The sequence below is a fragment of the Poeciliopsis prolifica genome, unplaced genomic scaffold, assembly GCF_027474105.1.
Source record: "Poeciliopsis prolifica strain line A6 unplaced genomic scaffold, Auburn_PproV2 SCAFFOLD008, whole genome shotgun sequence".
In the NCBI taxonomy this organism is placed as follows: Eukaryota; Metazoa; Chordata; class Actinopteri; order Cyprinodontiformes; family Poeciliidae; genus Poeciliopsis; species Poeciliopsis prolifica.
The window spans coordinates 564890-583886 of NW_026562383.1; the positions used below are offsets into that span (position 1 = coordinate 564890).

General features: G+C 36.6%; 1 protein-coding gene across 2 annotated transcripts; it reads left to right on the forward strand.

Annotated features, from left to right (window-relative positions):
• The first annotated feature begins 2757 nt into the window (after nucleotides 1-2757).
• On the forward strand, nucleotides 2758-18938 carry xkr4 (XK related 4). Of its 2 annotated transcripts, XM_055033341.1 has the most exons (5): nucleotides 3214-3404; nucleotides 3568-3878; nucleotides 8955-9154; nucleotides 11120-11474; nucleotides 13476-18938. In XM_055033341.1, the coding sequence occupies exons 1-5, from the start codon at nucleotides 3306-3308 to the stop codon at nucleotides 14074-14076; spliced, it is 1566 nt and encodes a 521-aa protein (XP_054889316.1). In that variant the 5' UTR covers nucleotides 3214-3305; the 3' UTR covers nucleotides 14077-18938. The 2 variants fall into 2 exon arrangements, with proteins under 2 accessions (XP_054889315.1, XP_054889316.1); XM_055033340.1 differs by having other exon boundaries at nucleotides 2758-3878.
• Nucleotides 18939-18997: the final 59 nt, after the last annotated feature.

The window sequence follows — 18997 nt, forward strand, 5'->3', positions numbered from 1 at the left end:
GAATGCTGCATTGATCACATAAGGCTGTTTTATGTACATTGATCATTTGTGTTGTTATGATCTGTTACCTACTGTGAAACCAAGACATTTAATAATTTATGCTAGTATTCTCTCCTGTTTTTCTTGAATGTTTTATAAATATTATAATGCTCTACAATTGCCTTTCTTTATCACTTACTATTTAATATTCTTAGAATTTCTTTTTACATGATTGTTAAAGATCCATTTGCATTTCTTTCTTGGTGAAATCAAAACTTCTTTATTTTTAAATTTTTTTTTTTGTTGGTCAAACTACTGTGACCAGCAGTGTAAAACTGCTGAGTCCTATATACAACAATTTTTTCTCTTTAAGTTTTAGAAAGAAGCATAATCAGTTTAATTGCCCATCAACATGTAAGTAAATGCATGTTTGACCACTAATGAAATGTATTTTACATGTGTGTGCTACCAGAGTGTTTATTTTGCTAGTTGTGAGGCAAATGATAAAGTAAGTGTACAATCCTGGAAGGACAGTGATTATGCCTGATTAAAGACATTTGGTTCAAAAGGAAATTAAAAAAGATATTTTTATTGGGCATTGTGCCATCTTCAGATGAAAAAAATATATAAACATACATATGATAGACAGTTAATTTATTACGAAGGATGGCACTTTGGCACTTTCAATGAGAAATCTATCGTTCACTGGGGGGCATTCATCCTCTTTCCTTATTGCATTAAACTACTGCATGAGAGAAGCAGAAATAAGTCATTTTGTCTATGATTATTTATTTGTAAGTAGTAACACATTAGATTACTTGCTACCAATCTAACACGTTAGTAAGATGTTCATAACACCATTTTTGACATTTTACATCTGTCAGGTTTGCAATATGTGTCCACCCTCTGCGCCCCAATGACAAAGTGTTATGTCATGTTTATGACAGTGTCATGACAGTCTTATTCACAGCCCATCAAATAAAGAGTTACCTTTGTTCGTAGAACAGGATTAAATATTTCATGAAGCATCGGAGCTAAAGTTTGTTAAATTTTAAACCATGGCTCTGACAGCAACAATTAGTAAAATGAAATTATTGGCCATTATAAAACAAAAATTTGCTTTATTTCTTGTATCTTTACAGAACTGACAGAAACCAAACTATTTCTAGATTTATATGCAGAGACAATATTATATTTTTACATATCAAAAAATCAGCATCTCAGCTTAAAGCCACATTTTATAGAATCCAGTAATATCTATGGTCACTCTACTCACCAACGGCCCCAACCAGACCCAAAAAAGGTTTCACGTCTTTAAGATTTGCTACAATTAAGACACATCATATCTCATCTGCTATGTGTAAGTCAGCAGATGAGACAGCTATCCTTCAGCTGCCAACTAACTGAAGGATACCTGTGAAGTCAGAATCACATAATTGAAAAAGACAAAGTTTCCACTGACAAGGATACATTTAGTTTACACAGAAGTCACATATTCTGTTCTGCAACAAGTAACTTATTCAAGTCTTATTCAATAAATTAGGCTATTTGCTTTATTGAATAAGACTTTCTGGCATTCACATTGAAGTTTTGGCATTATTCTTAGTCTAAGAATAATTTTGGCATTATTCTTAGTCTAAGAATAATGCCAAAATTATTATTGGCATTATAACAATTTAGGCATTATTATAATAACCTGAATATTACTATTATTCAGATGAGGCAGACAAAAATTATGAAAAAGTACATTTACTAAATTTTGACCAAAAGAAATCTCGAAAAAATATATAAACTAAATTTAGCAAATATTTAGTAAAATATTTACTAAATCTAGTCAAAAGAATTGTTAAAATATATTTTTAAAAGGGTTAAAATGGAGTAAAAATGAGTGCGCTTTGTCTACACACTTTAATAGAACAATTTCAAACTGATTTTGAGTCAATAGGTCACATGACTTTGAATAAAATATATTTAATATTCAAATTATTTAAAATATTAAAAAATCAATAGAGAATACTGTGTCAGTTGGTCACAAAGCAAGGCATTCATTTACATTTGTTTGTCAGGAGTGTTTGGTTCATAAGTGAACAACAGAGCGTTTGACGAAGGACCGTTAGATTAATGCCTGAAGAAAATACGAGGATTTTGAAAACACTAATATTGAAAGACTAATATTTTTGTAATATCTAATAAACTCTTTGATCAGACATGACCTACCTCAACACTTATTAATGACGACGAGAACAAACAACAGCAACACTGACCAACGACAAGGATCAACGACATGAATTAACAGCATGGACCAACGACATTGACCAATCACAGAAGTTACATCAAAAAACAACTGCGATGGGTTCACTGCTTTACTGCAGAGGAATTGACAAGATGACAGTGAGTAAAAACCACTATGCAGCAAGAGACATAACATAAGCAACATCAACATGTGCAGTGAACGCATGTGCAATATAGACATATGCAATATCTAACATGCATCACATGCAACATCGACATATCTATAAAGCACTAAGCCCATCGACATCAACCAAAGACACATAGCAATGCGACTTCTACTTAGTTTTGACACAAATGGAACCCTATATACGGTGCCTGTGTGTGTATGGGTGCGTGCATGCGTGTGTGTGTGTGGGTGGTGTGTGTGTGGTGTGTGTGTGTGTGTGTGTGTGTGTGTGTGTGTGTGTGTGTGTGTGTGTGTGTGGGTCCCAGGAGGGGGGGTGGTTGACATTCAGGGGGAAGAGTGGGAATGATGTCATTGTTTGTAGTCCTCTATAGAAGAACATGGCCGCAGCCTTCATCCTTTCTCTATCGTTGCCAAATACTTGAATATTAGTTGTAGCTTTTGCAACGACATAGCAACAGCTGACTGTAGAATCTCACTACATGCAGGCTTAAGGAAACGAGGCGGTGAATATCTTAACGGCTGGATGTGAGATGCTCATCGATCACTCAAAAATGAGACACAGACCTAAAACCTGGGGCAACAAGCACAATGCTGCGCCCAAGCTGGATCTGTGGCTCCATCGTAGATTATGAGAAGGCAGCAGAGGGAAGGAGCAGGTGTGGTCTGGAAATGAGGAGGAAAGAAACGTAAACGAGGATTCGACGGACAAACGCTGCGCTAAAAGAGGACAGGAGAGGAAGAGCAGAAGAAATCCAGCAGTTTCATATCTGGTGATTGCAATGATGGCAGCTAAGTCGGATGGAGTCTTGAAATTAAAGAGGATCGATGTGGCCTTCACGCCGCTGCAGAACTCCGAGCACTCCGGCTCGGTGCAGGGGCTGCACCTGGGACAGCAGACCGACTCAGCATGCACCCTGGACGTGGATTTTCCGAACGGGGAATCTCAGTGCTGCGGTCGCGGAGGCACCAGCTCGCCTTGCTTCCGGCTCAGGAGAGAGCAGCAGAAGTACGTGGTGTGGGACTGCTTGTGGATTGTTGCCGCAGTGTCTGTTTATCTGGCTGATGTGGGAACCGACGTGTGGCTGTCAGTCGATTACTATCTTCGCGAGGACTATTGGTGGTTCGGCTTGACGCTGTTTTTTGTGGTGTTGGGTTCGTTTTCGGTCCAGCTGTTCAGTTTTCGGTGGTTCGTCGCAGACTTCAGTTCAGAGGACAGCGTTGAATCAGCCGGTTGCCCCCAGCTGGACGGCAGTAAGCTGCTGCTGAGCGGCTCGGCCTCTCAGGGCGACGTTCCCGTGCAGCAGCAGCAGCAGACCACACCACAGAGGCAGATGTCAACTGCCAGCAAGAACACTGCGACTAACAGCACCGGCAGCACGGCGATGGGCAGGAGAGGCACGAAACGGCCGCCCTATTACTCAGTGTGTGTGTGGTTATGCCAGTCTGTGATACACATTCTCCAGCTGGGTCAGATATGGAGGTAAGGGGTCCTAAAATTCTAAACACATTTTTTTTCCCCAAGTCGATACATTTTCTTGCAGCTTTGTGTCTTAGTTACATTTTTGTTGAAAGGATCTGGTTCGCTCGCTCTGATTGAGCTGGATTCAGACACACCCCCGAGAAAACAGTTTGACCACTAACAATTCATTATTTTGTTCAAAAATCACATATAAATGTGGTTGATACTGTGATGTCAGCCTGATATTGAAAACTAAATGAACTCCTCAGTACAGTAAGGGCAAACAATGTTTTTTTTTGCGGTTTTGTTACCATGGTCACCTACAACTTCCTACAGAGGTCTGTTGTTGCCCAAAATGATTTCACACAAAATATTAAAAAGTTGCACTTCTTCTATGCCTACATATAAGCCTGAGTGCTGTAGGCAGGCCTGCCCAGTAATCTTTATTAGATTGTCTTTTTGACAGGGCAAGTGGAGAAATGCTTCTTTCAAATTAAAAGTCTTAAACATGGATACATATTGTCAAGTTTAAGCTTAAAAATAGTCATGTTGTCATGTGATTGTATCAATAACAAAGAATAAAAATACAAAAATAAAAACCCAAATACTACATACAGATATGTAATTTGACAGCTTATGCTGTCAGATTCCTATTCCTATCGATGACCACAAGAAATCTCTCTCAGCAGAGTTCAATGCAGCATTCACTAAACTTGAAACAAAACTGGAGCGCTTTGATCTATCATTTCTCCCTTCAGCCAGCGTATTTCATCACTGGAAACTGTGGCCACGACCATGAGCCATGACATACAGGCAATTCAAGCTGAGCTGGCTACGGGTACCAGAGAGAACAACAGGCTGAAAGCTAAGCTACTGTAATTTACAGACTATAGAGCGCACCTGACTATAAGCGTCACCCAGTACATTTTTAAAGAAAAAAACATTTTGTACATAAATAAGCCTCATGTGCCTACATTGAAACATGAGATATTTACAAAGAAAGATGGAACACAGAAAGAGTTTTCAAAGTTTTAATAATATATCTTAGCTTTTCTTTCCAAACAGTGCCTGTGATGTGGCAGTAACACTGCAGCAATACGGTAGTAACACAGCACTATCAGGGGAAGATACGTTAAAGTGCTCTGGAGATGGAACGAACACCAGATGCTACATACATCTCTCCCAGTGCTCTTTAACATTCAAGAACAATATAGCAAGCGTTCAGCTTACAAGCTCAACTACCAGAAAAGCCAATTATTTCCCTTGAACTCTCTGGCAAGGAACCTTCCACATTTAATTTCACCTTTTAAATGGGCAGAAGCAGAATTTTGTTACTTCGGAATATTCCTCTGTTCTTCTATGTCTAATATAATGAATAAGAACTTTTTGCTATTAGAGAGGATGGAGAAAGATTTTGACCAGTGGTCCCTATTACCATTATCTCTGGTGGGATTTTCCAAAAATATTTGTACCTTTTCCAGCATGTTCCTATGTTAATTACAAAGACATTTCTTGACAAATTGGACAAGAAGATATTTCAATTCTTATAGCTTAAAAAAACCTGCCAGACTTCATAAATTGGTGCTACAGTCCCCAAATTATGAGGGCGGACTTGTTCTTCCCAACTTCAGGCAGTACTACTGGAAACTATTGTATTGGAGGTATGATGCTGATGTTTCACCAGCCTGGGTGCAGATTGAAAGGGCGTGTAGCCGTTATTCGTTGTCCTGTCTGCTTTGCTGTCAGCTTCACCTGCCTCTCTTCCTGGTAGAGAACAATTCTATAGTCAGGCCTACATTAACTATCTGGAGCCAATTCAGGAAACAATTTGGCCTGCATGATCCTCGGTACAAACCAACCAACTCAGTTTAGCCAACTAACTGATTTAGTTTTTAACTTGTGGCATGGCAGAGGGCTCAAGACTGTAAAGGATCTTTATAGCAACGATACCTTTTCATCCTTTGCTGAACTTCCATCTAAATTCCAATTTCCCAATTCTCATCTCTTTCGGTTCTTTCAGGCCAGGGATTATGTTAAAAAGTTGTTCCTAATCGACCCCCCGAAACACTTGGATACTATCCTGCAAATTAGACCCACAACAGAAAAAATGCATTTAACTTTTATATAATTCTATTACTAGTAATACCTCAAGATTTGCAGCTCTTGTTAAAATAGCATGGGAGAGAGAGCTGGGGGCTGAAGTGGAGGAGAGCAGGGGGAAGAATTGAATTCATAAATCCTTGATTTGTGCCATTGTGGGGAAAAAAAACTATTTCCAAACGCTGTTCATAAAAAATCACTCAATCAGGTTTATTCATGCATTGTGCACAATACAGAGCGCTCTTAGGGCAATCAAGAATCAAGCCAGTCTGGATGTGAAGCTCACAAAGCTCTGCCAGGCATATCATTGTATAAAACATGTAAGTTTTATACAATGATAAGGAATGAAAATCAAGGGGCGAGAAGGTCTGGTTGCCATGCAGCTGTGGGAAACAACCTTCCATCCTTGTACATGTAACCCAAATAGTTCTTTTGGTGAGAGTTCACAAACATTTCATATGACGTGACCAGCAGATGTGACCTTATTGTAATCTTGTCCATCACAGTCCCCAGCAAGCCTTAATTCAGTGCAAAATACTCTATAAAGTGCATTACACAAATGCAAAATTAGCAAAAATTTACTCATCAGTCAGTGACGTTTGCAATAGGTGTGGACAATCGCCAGGTAACCATGCCCACATGTTTTGGGCCTCCCCAAGGCTAAGTGGGTTTGGGGGTAAGATTTTTAAAGTACTTAGTCAAGCATTTAATCAGAGAATTCTCCCTGATCCATTATCAGCTTCATTTGGCATCCCTTTCTCTGCCTCCTTTGGAATGTGTGTGGATGGATGGGTAACAAAATAGTAAAATATTCAGCCACCTAAAAAGCCACACTTCATTAGCTTAAAATATACACTGAAATGTATTTTGACACATAGTGAAATTTCAGTATATTTAATAGTTTACTTTTAAAATAACCGTTAAGTGAATGTTTAATTATTCTATTTTGAGCATATATTTTAAAATATACACAAAATATTTTTAAAGCATATTGTTTTATTGGTACACTTGAACAAATACATACTTTTTCACTGAAAGTATTCTTTTATTTAATATATTTCTTAAAAGTATATTTTGGTACAATTTTATTTAAGTGTGTTCAAAGTTATAATGTCAAAACTGGCACAAGCATACTTTTAGTGTACTTCGTATATATTTATAAGTAGTACACTTAATCCTTAGTATACCTAAAATGTACTTACACTCAAACATACTTACACAAATGTAAGTATGTTTGAAATAAAATAAAGTATATTTTTTTCACTAGGGCACTGAATGAAAATAAGTGAAAGACAATCCAATTATGTATGAATTAATCACACTTGGAAGTACTGCTGTTTTGTAAATGTGTCTGCAAAACAGCATAGTGGAGATCAAGGTCCAACCCAGACAGATTAGAAGAAAGCAGCGCAAGCATGAAATTAAAAACTGTCCCGAAAACACACCTAAAATGTATTGCTTAATTTAAGTGACTATTCAACTTGCAATAATTACAAAAACAATGTAATTTTCACAAGGGTTTTCAAAATCTTATGCTATTTTCTGCTTTGCAAGTATGTCCTTATTTTGTGGTGTTTCTCATTACCTGTCTTAGAGGCTTAATACAGCTGTAATATTTTTTTTAAATGTCAGTGAATGAGGATGGCAGAAAGAGGGAGAAGGGAGAGAAGAGATGAGGATTCTGGCTGCAGTTTTAATTTGTTGACATTAGAGCTTGTTTGGTATGAAACATAGACAACAACAACATGCATATCTTTTCATATTTCAGGTATGAATCGATTGTAAAATGATTCGGACAAGCAGAGAAAACATCAGTAGCATCAGGCAAACAAAAAAGTAATCAGTATTTCTGTCAGAGCTCTTTATTTGAAGACACACCTGATATGCAGGATGTGCTACTTGGAATTTCAATTAATCTAAAATACATATGCAACAACCTGAAGTTTAAACTTGGACAGCTCTGTTACCAGCAAGATGATTTTTTATGCTTCTTTAACAGCTAGCTTAAATATTGCTTCAATATTTAATGTTCTTTCCTCATGATGGCGTCTATTTTATGAAATGTATCAGTTCATCCTACAGGAAAACAGTCCCACAACATGACGCTGCTCCTCTCATACCGTCATGAAATGGATACATTGATGATGGTGGTGAGGATGTTCGTGGTCAGACCCAGATTAGGTGCAAAAATGAGTTTAATGATGTCTTGAAGTCCACAAAAACCATGACACAGAGTGGACAATGGCAGGCAGGACATTGTCCACTCGCCTATCATACACCAGTGAGTATGATATGCAAACCTGGGATAATGAGGGGAACAAGGGACAGCTGGGTCAATGGGCCCATTGACCAGGGTTGGAGCTGGTAGCTGTGGGGAGATGGAGAGGTGACTGGAGTTGTGGTGGAAAATGGAAAGAGGAATGTTGTGATGTCAGGCTTGGGTGGTATTGGCTCGCCGATCATCACAGGAAAAGCTGCTTGACAGACCTGCTTGACCTCCTCCATCAACTCTGTCAAGTCCATGGATGGAAAGAGTGGAGACCAGTTCAGCAGAGCAATGATACAATTTGTGACCACTCAAAACATCTATGGATAGAGCATGGGTTTGCCACTGTATAAATGAATTTATGTGGGTCTAACATTACACTTTAAGTTTGGATTTATTTGCAGTAAACTGACATCAAGAATCAGATTCTAAAACATTGCCTTTAGTGAATCAGACTGCATTCATAACTGTTCTTTGGTTATAAAAGGTTCTTGTTTGTACCATTTCATTAAAAAAAGTTTGACATTGTCCTTGAAATTTATTCAGACACAAGACAGACTTCCTTCAGACAGTGATAGTTACACTAATATTGAATAGCTTTTTACTGAAGTGATTTTTGCTGCATACTTGTCATGAAATTAGGACAGAAGGTGTCTTGATGAAAATTTACTGTGCATTGTTCTCACCTGTGATTTTATAACCGAGTTGAATTTTTTTCCTGTTTTGTGTAGGTATTTCCGTACCATGTATTTGGGAATACGGAGTCGTCAGAGCTCGAAGTCAGAACATTGGCGATACTACTGGAAGATGGTGTATGAGTTTGCTGATGTGAGCATGTTGCATTTACTGGCCACCTTTCTGGAGAGTGCACCTCAGCTGGTGTTGCAGCTGTGCATCATCATACAAACACACAATCTGCAGGCTGTTCAAGGTAACCCCCAACAACTTGTAACTGTTACTTTCTATTCAGTAGATTTACATACCACAAACTCTCAAAAAAGGTAATATACAAATAATTTAAAATTTTCATCTATAAATTTAATCTCCTGCAGTGTTTTTTCAGCAGCTTTGTGTTCAAATATCACAATGATTTTTGGATCAACTCAAAGGCCAGGACCAAGAAGTGAAAAGCACTTTCTTTCTTTTCATTTTACTTACAACTTAAAAAGAGATTACATTTTATGCCTACAATTGCCTGTTTGTCACTCAGATTGTGACGGTAATATATAATTACCGTCACAATTTCCAAGAAAATGAAATATAAGCCAAGAGTGTTAACTGTCGGAGATCAGGCAGTACATGGAACCAGAATGATTTTCTTCCCAGTGACACTGTCAGATATGAAAGAGAAAATACTCTCTCTAACCAATGACCAGCCAAATATTGAAACTCTAATTATACACATTTTGGAACTAATGATCTGGCCAAACAAAACTCAGAAATTCCGAAAAAGGACTTTGCCACTTTTCTGAATACTACTGAAAAACTAAAACTGAAGTTGTTTCTCAGTGGAGAAACAACTAATAGCTCAATGGGGGAACGAAAAATACTCCAGATTGGTCATGATCAACAATCAGCTCATAAAAGCCTGCTCTGCCAGCTCAGTGACCTTCATTAGAGCTGTTGTAAAATAATATTTTGGTAATCGAGTACTCTGTAGCAGTGGACCAATTGGTACCGGGAGCGCAAGAAATAATGAGATATTTCTGTTTTATGTATTATTTGAGTCTGGAGGATCTTTTATTTTGAAAATCCTCTCGGTTACGTCTTGCGCGCAACATTGAGCCACAAGCAGCAAAATGAGTCAGAAACAGATCAGATTCTTTGGAAAGTTTCTTTGTGAAGGGAAAAGGCAAAGAGAAGAGACAGAAGAATGAATTTATCCTGGTAGGTGATTCCCACATTCCAAGCCTGTTCTAAATAATATGTGTCGACCGGTTCGCTAATGAGGGAATGAAGCCTTCAAACTGCTTCACCACGTAGAGACCCTGTGAAAAAGCAACACTCCGGGTCTCATTGTCTCTCATCACTCCCAGATGGGTCCGTCTGATTGCAGAGAAACAAGCTTAGTTCCCATTAGTCGATAGAGTGAGATAAAATTTTCCTGAAATGTTTTTGTGGTGCATCTGTCTCTTATTTTGAAGGGACATGTAAATGTTACCTTAGCGACCAGCATCAGAGAGCGTTAGGGCAGTGGTCAAGACGAGACGAGAGGAGTGGAGCTTGTGAGTTGTAGGTCTGGTTAACACGGCATGATGACACCAACCAATAAAAGGCCAACAGGTTTGATCGGTTCATGTGTCCAGCCACACGGCAGGAGCAACACACCACACACAAACTGATTCCATCCACAAGCATCCCGATTCCAGAAGAAAATTCAGTAAAATCTCCAACATAATATGAATTTAGAATAATCAAACACGGATGACAATGTAGAAACAGTAATGATAGTTTGTGGATCATTTTAAGCGATAAAATAAGTAACAAAAAGAAAAGGTGTTTGATAAAAGATGATGGGAGCAGCCACTCTATTTGCTACACTATAATTTTCAGGTCAGTTTTTTTTTTTAAATTTAACATTTTGAAACATATACAAAAATGACCTTTACATATAGTAATAACCATTTCCAACAATAAGTCTTTTTTGTTTTAATGCATTTTAATACAGTCCAATTTGAAAAAATGTTCAAATTACACAGCAGTCCTCAAACACTTTCTTGAAAATTTGAACAACTTGACTGAGACCCATGAAACATTTTTTGTTTACTTCCTGCCTCTACTGTGTTGGGAGATTTTTACATTCGTACATTCAGAAATATGTGTGAATGCTGCTGTGTTTAGTTGAAGCCTTGGTCTTTAAACTTTAACCTCCTGTGTTTCTTTCGTTTTGTTCTAGGGATGACAGCAGCAGCCTCACTTGTCTCTCTTGCATGGGCTTTAGCCTCCTACCAAAAGGCTTTACGAGAGTCCAGGGACGACAAAAAGCCCATTGGCTACCTTGCAGTTATGATACAGTTCTGCTGGCACTTCTTCACTATTGCAGCCAGGGTCATCACATTTGCCCTCTTTGCCTCTGTTTTTCAACTCTATTTTGGCATCTTCATTGTCCTGCACTGGTGCATCATGACTTTCTGGATTGTCCACTGTGAGACAGACTTCTGCATCAGCAAATGGGAGGAGATTGTGTTTGATATGGTGGTGGGCATAATATATATCTTTTCCTGGTTCAACGTCAAAGAGGGATGTACAAGGTGAAAACACTTATGAGCACACTCTCATCTTAACCTTGTGAAGACATATTTTTATAGATGGAAGGTATTTGTAAACGGAAAAGGTTAGCTTTAATTCAGATTTTGCAGAGTACTTGTTTTAAGGCCCAAAACATTGAACCTAATTTAAGAATGGGGTGAAAACATTTCTTTAGAACAATAAGGGTACATAATTATAAAAGGATTCATTTGTCAACAAAAACAGACATTTTTTTAAGAGAGGACCAAACTAATCAATGGAAACTAAATAGGAATGAATGAAGAACAAATGCAAGAATTAACTAAGAAACTAAACTAAATGCAGAATAAACCTGTATGGCAAGACCTTTCGAGCAGTAATACAGAAGACTATATGGCAAGAACAAACAGAAACAGTTTCCCAATAAAAACGACAATGTTGAAGTGCCAGGGATTTGTTGAAATCATTTATAGTACTAAAATGAAACATATCTTACAGGTGATAGCAGTAAGAAACCTATCACTTATTTGTTTTTAATTAGATTTTATTTGATATATTTAGTTCTTCAGTATTATTTTTTGTGTTAATGTCATGATACTGTTAAGTGACTCTATGACACTTTCAATTTTACTCTTTAGGATTTGATTAACAACCAGCTTTTTTCTTTGTAATTTTTGCACAGTTAAAATATGAATCTATAAATCAATAGAAAGGTCTATTGAAAAATATCATCCATGTTTCTGTCTCATATTTGTATGGCATTATAAGGATCTGGAACTTTTGTTTTTCCATTGAAAGCACTGGTTTGCACAGTAAATGACATGGGGGTGAAATTTTATGGGTTATACGTCCCATTTTCCTGAAGGCAGCACAGAGCTGCATAACCACAAACTGACAAAAACACTGAAGAGAAGACGAGTTATGATTAATATAGTTGCAGTTCTACTGATGTTTTAGTGTTGCAGACCACAGTTTTTTGCCAATAGTTTAAAGTGATATTGTTCTCCATCTTTTCAAATTTAGCAACTTGCATGTCGGAAAATTGCACAGAACAGAAGAAATACTTTTTTCCACTCTGATTGGCTGCTGTAAAAAATAATTTCTATTCATATTGCTGTTTTGTTCTCTGGGAAATTATTTTTGATGATAAATAAAGAAACAACCATAAAAATGAAAACAACAATAATGACAGTAGTATGAATAATAAAATTATATTGTTTCCAATGAAGAATGGAAGCTTATCGCTTATCTCCACTAGCGGCTTTGCTTTTTAAGACCGAAAAGGAAACAAAACAAAGATTGCATATGCCTCTAAAGAAACAAGCAATAGATAAGATGTGCTTCAAGCTAGTTAACTAGCAACCAAAATAATCCATGAGAACCCCATCATTATCATGAACAAAACAAAGTGTCCAGGCGCAGAGAACTTCTTAATATTTTGATATTTTAATGAAGCAAAGTTAGTTGTATAATTCATGACAGTAAAATCTAACAAACTGATTTGGGGAGATGAAACGTGAAAGCAGTCAAATCCAGGGGTGAATGACAGAAGAAGAACTAAATGCTGGGAGCGTGACTGGGTGAGGAACAAATGGCAGATTAGAGAAAGTCACAGTAGTGAGGAGAAATTAATGGCATCGAGGAGCAAAGAGCAATAAACAAACTACAGAACAGGCAGCATATCAATTAAAAGGAATAATGAATAACTATTCATTATGAACTAACTAAAATACGAACAGATGTTCTAACAAAGAAAACAAAGACTGATCAAAATAAGGAATGGGAAAACAAGTAATGACAAGACAGGCAGAGACACAAATAATCAAAATGCAAATCCTGAAAAAATTCACAACCCAAGATGCTGACAACCACCTTCAGTTACCAGCTATTTTCTTTAGTGAAGCACAGCACTTTAAATTCAGACTTTAAATTAAACAGTATTTTCTTTGTTTTTAATCTCATTAATACTACAAAGTCCTCCACCTAATATACTTTTTGTTATTCTATCTCATTTGTTTGTGCAGGTATCGGCTGTCAATCTATTATCTAGTGATCCTGGTGGAGAATGCCACTCTCAGTGCATTGTGGTATCTTTACAGAACACCTAAAACCACTGACGCCTTTGCAGTCCCAGCACTCTGTGTCATTTTCAGCAGTTTCCTCACTGGTCTGGTTTTCATGCTCATGTACTATGCTTTTTTCCATCCCAATGGTGCTCGCTTTGGACGCTCTGCTAGCTGCCAAGGGCTTGATATGGACCCAACAGCTCAGTTCTCCACACTACCTTCAGATGGTGGAACCAACTCACTGCGTTCCAACCGAGGAGCCACTGGAACTTTGGAGCGTGACACTGGAAAGTATTCGGAACGGGATAGCTGTATCCCAGTGTTTCAGGTTCGACACCCAGTGCCATCCACTCCTTCATCGCGTGCTCCACGCCTAGACGAGACTGTTATCAAACTTGACCTTTGTAGGAATCAATACCCAGCCTGGGAACGTCACGTTCTTGACCGCAGTATACGAAAAGTCATCTTGGCTATGGACTGTTCCATGACTCCTCCTCGACTGATGTACAAGGACGATGCCATGGTGCATGAGCGACTGGAATATGAGACTACGTTGTAGTTTACCTGCTATGATAGTAGCAGTGCAGCATCATGTTCTATAAACAGTTGGAGGATTTGTGGATATATTTAGTCTATTTTTTCACACCCCGTATTTTTAGTCGCTCCAGGAATATCGCAGCGTCTTCAAACTAATTCATGTAGTTGCCACTCTTATATAGTTACTTTCATTCACCAGAGGATTTTTTCCTGATTTAAAACAAGAGAATAAATTGATACTTTGTTTGAATTAAACAAACTCCTGCCAAAAACTGAGATAATGTACACCATTATACAAATTATACATTATATTCAGTAAAACATGAACAGTTCCAAAATGATTATGCAGATTTTAACCTCAAAACACTTACATGTTGGTCAATGGGTAATGAGGACACCAGTGTCCTTGTTCTAGTCAATGCTTTTTTTTAAATGACTTTAAGTGTTTAAATGTAAAGTGTAGAATGGATTATAAACACCCTGTTTTTTGGTAGTGCCACGAGGTTCCTGGAACTCATGTTTTAGTAGTTATTCAAAGCACAACTCTTAACTTGGCAAGGATTAGTATGTTTATTTGTGTCTCTAAATATTATTCTCCACACTATATGTGTGGAGAATACTTCTATTCTCCACACAAATAGTGAATTGTAGAAAGCCAGCTGTCAAAGTAGCATTTATGTCCAATCATTTATTTATTGATGAAATGAACCAAGTATGTCTGAATGAAGCAGAAAGAAACAAACCAAAAGGATGAAATATAAAGAGGAATCAGCAAGTTGTTTTTCTACCACAGCAGCCACACAGAATCCTTACACATCTGTGGTGGTGACCAAGGAAAATGTGTAGAATGGACAGATGATGGGAGAAGAACATGTCATGAAAAGGGGAGCAAGAAGGAGAAGAAGAGAAAATGTTGGAAGGCTGCTACATTTGTCAGAATAAACACAAGGATTTGTAGTTCTCAGCTGCAATATGAAGCATCGTTTTAATTCAAAGAAAAGGTACTGTAAAAACTACCAAAGTCATTGTAATTTATTTGGCCTTTAATTGAAGTGTTTTTATTTTCAAAACTGAGTCTGTGTGTGTGTGTGTGTGTGTGTGTGTGTGTGTGTGTGTGTGTGTGTGTGTGTGTGTGTGTGTGTGTGTGTGTGTGTGTGTGTGAGTGAGTAGCTCTGGTGGTCGAGTTCCTACATGCCTGAATTTGCTCTTTGCTGTCATTAGTGATCCGTGAGGGGGGGGGGGGGGTGGAATATGATGGTATATTTACAGCACCTTCATTTGTCACACTCAGAAACTCATTACAATGATTGTTGAGAGCGGGATGATATGAAGTTTATTGTGCAGTTCGACCGTAAAGCTACACTTACACTGGACTCCAGGCATCTCTCAGTCATTTTAAGGACACTGATTGGTCCCCCAAAACGATGAAAACCCAGATATTATTATCAATCAATAAAATCCCCACAGTCCAAACTTGAAAATTGGACGTTATGCCGCTAACACTTAGCTTTCATCAACAACTCAGAGCTCTGCGCAATTCAAATAATGTCCCAGTCGACGTGTGCTAAATAATAAAACATAATTTAATGAAGCTTCGGGGAGGTCAAATGTCTTCAAGGAATTTTAATAATCATTCCAGGAATCATTTCAGCCATACTGTCAACACAAATTGAAAAGACTGAGGAAGTTCAGTCTATAAAATCTATCAATGTTTATCACAAACTTTCACTGAAATGCAAACAAGTAACTTCTCATGCAAAAACAGACTATTAGCTTAAGTAGCAACTACCTTCAGTTTGAGATACGCTTCCAACACAAAATGAGTGAAGTTAAAAATGAATACTCTATATGTTAACCTGAGTCATTCTGATTTGAAAAAATCTACATAGTACTGTGAATGATGTTTATAGTATTGAAGTATCTATTTTTTATTCAAATGAAAAGTAGAAAGAACTTCTGTAGTTTGCTTAATAATGGGCCTGATTACTGACTAATAAAAAAAATTGCTTTTCACATCTAAAATATTAACTTACCAACAAAAAAAGTCAGTTTATTTTTTAAATAAAATTTTATTTCTTGTGTTAGATTAATTCAACATTTTTACATTTTTAACAGTAAAAATATAGTTACCTTCTTCAAATAATGGCCCAAGTCATTTTTGCCAAAATATAAAAATATGGTTTAGGCAAAAAAAAAAAAAAAAAAAATCACTACCTGGTTTTGCCAAAATACAATTTAGGCAAAAAAAAAACAACAACAAAAAAAAACACTTGTTTTGTGTAACTGCTGTTCACACTCAAAACAGTTGATTAAGCAAAAAATGCTTTTGGTAAAAAAATTACTTCAAATAAAACTTTAGGAAGTTGATAAAACATTAAATTATAGTGTAATCCAACAAATGAAACAATCAAGTTAAGGTGTTTGATGAATTTGCAAGGCATATTAAATTGTTTATTTTTCTAGTTTGTTCCAAAAACCTTAAGGTATAACAGAAGTCATGCATCTGATGTCACTGTCTGCATTTCATACTGATGTTATGCTCATAAAGTACAATACTGAGTGATGCAAATACGTTTGATAATAATAACTGCATAAAAACATCTTAAAAACAAAATAAATGGGGCAATGTTCTGTGCAAAGATTCAGCAAATATTTTGAAGTTTTAAAAGTAAGGAGTGCAAAACATGTTTTTTCAAACGAGTTTAATGACTGCCTGCAGCTGTAGCCATTTTATTCTAAAAATATTCAAACTTTTTTATTATTATTATTCTAGATGACTACCGATGATCTTGAGTTTCTGTGTGGGAAATGAAGGAACAGAAGAATCAACATGCTGTGTAAATACTTTGCAAATTAATTAAAACAATTTTTATCTGAGATCTTTGGTAATAACCCTATGAGATGAGTTTTGTGGGAACAGACAAACATATGCATGAGTTTGTCTGCTCTATTCAAACTTAAAATCAACAATTTTGGAGGGTTGCTTGAATTGGTATCTCAAAATATGAACATTCTAAAAATACTTTAACTTTACTGGTTAAAATCTTTCAGGAAAGCTTTGATGGGTGCCTTACGTTTTTCCATCAAGATGCAGAAAGTGGCACCTTTCCTTGAATTTAATATTATAGATTGACTGGTTTTATCATACAATTGAATAAAATACTGCAATCAGTATGTTTTTGAGAAATGTGTTTCCAAATGAAAATACAGAGCTCTTGTTGTGTGACCAACAGATTAGGACACGGCACAAAAAATGTTGGGAAAAAATACCAAGAAAAAAAAATGAAAGTAGTTTCAAATAAATTAACAGGCATGCTTTCCTGTAATACATCAAATGAAATGATTTTGAATATAGGTTTTCTCTCCAGGATCTGCAACAGTGAATTTGTATTAGAAAACAATTTATCAGAATTTTTTAGGCTGACTTTGTCTATGCAGGAGGGTTTGATTTCATTTTCAGAATTTTCTTCACCAGAATACAGAATATCATGCACTTCAGTTCAGTTGCTTCCATGGAGTCACTGACTGCAGCAGCTCCCTCTCCTGGAGAAGTGCAGTCAGTGAATTTTATTTTTATTTTGATCGGGTGTCTCACATTTCTGAACAGGTATTAAAGGCAGCAAACCCATTTTTTACAAAAGCCAATGTATAGCAGGAAGCAGTACTAGAGTTCATTTGAGGAATTATGAGAACCAGAAAAATATTGCATAAACTGATTTTTTATATATGTATGTATTTTAGAATGGGGCTAATGGATCAGAGAATTCACAGTTCTAACACACTATGTGTGTTGTGTATTTGGATTTGTGTTTTTATGAGTGTCATTTTGTGCCACTCTGATGAGCTGTTGGATCAGGTGAAATGTTTTTTTCAGCAGTTCTGTCTTCAAGTCTTTTCTTCAGCTGTCAATAAATCTTTATATTTTAGTGCTCTTTATTGTCACTGACTTTAAAAAGTGTATATGTCTCATGTTTTAATTATGGATCACCTTAACCTTGATGAGGTCTCAGTATAGAAGAGCATTTAAAAGTAAAAACAAACAGGGTGTTCACCTTTGTTCATTGATGGTCCTTGTTAAAACAAGATTCAATATAATAAAATAACAGAAAGAAATATTTAAACATCAGGCTCGTTTACATTAAGTACTCAAACTTTTCAAAGCAAGCTGCTGTTTAACTGTACCTTCTGCAGGACAATGTGGGAACAGCAGTTATTTATTGTTCACAAACAAATCAATTTGTTGAGAAATCTAAACTCTAGATTAATGAAATGTTGTTTCCTAGCATCCACTATTTCTCTTTAATATTTATTGTGAAAATCAGCAGGAGATATGGATCTCGACTGAATCCATATCTCTGAAAGTTGAACTTTTAATCAACTCAAGACAGTTGATTAAGCATAGACAAAGTTGGCATTATTGAGAGGATTCTATTCAAACTTGTACAGTCTTTGTTTTATACAGATGTCTGTTTTAAGAGTTACTTGAAGTTGGGTGTGGAGGGTGTTCCCTTCCATTGAAATACTTGCCTGTAAATACATGTAAGCAAACTGTAAATGCTTCAAAAAATAAAACATTCCTCTCTTCTTGAGTTCAGACTGTGAACGATGTCTAGAGGTTTTATGCCACCATGTTTTCTGTAACTATGACGATATATTAAGGACAAAAAATATATACATGTAACGTATGTGGTGACAAAAAAAAGTTGTTCAGAGAAAAAAGAAAAAAAAATTCCTCATGGTTGAAGGCTCTGTGAGTAAAGTCAAAAGTGCTACAACATTCAATAAAAGTACAAAAGCTCACTTTTGATTATTCTTATTTTTGTAAAATGTGATTTGAATTTAATTAGACACTAATAGTCTAATTAATAAAGTTCACTGTGGTAATTTTCTGGTCTTAATATTGCTTATTTGTTGTTTTTTTTGTTGTTGTTTGAACTGTCAAG

Bases quoted from the DNA above. Each gene is read 5' to 3' on its own strand.
- xkr4 (XM_055033340.1), top strand. From the start codon at position 3,178: ATGATGGCAGCTAAGTCGGATGGAGTCTTGAAATTAAAGAGGATCGAT. The intron at 3,879-8,954 runs GTAAGGGGTCCT...TGTTTTGTGTAG, and splicing joins CAGCTGGGTCAGATATGGAG to GTATTTCCGTACCATGTATT. The intron at 11,475-13,475 runs GTGAAAACACTT...TTGTTTGTGCAG, and splicing joins GTCAAAGAGGGATGTACAAG to GTATCGGCTGTCAATCTATT.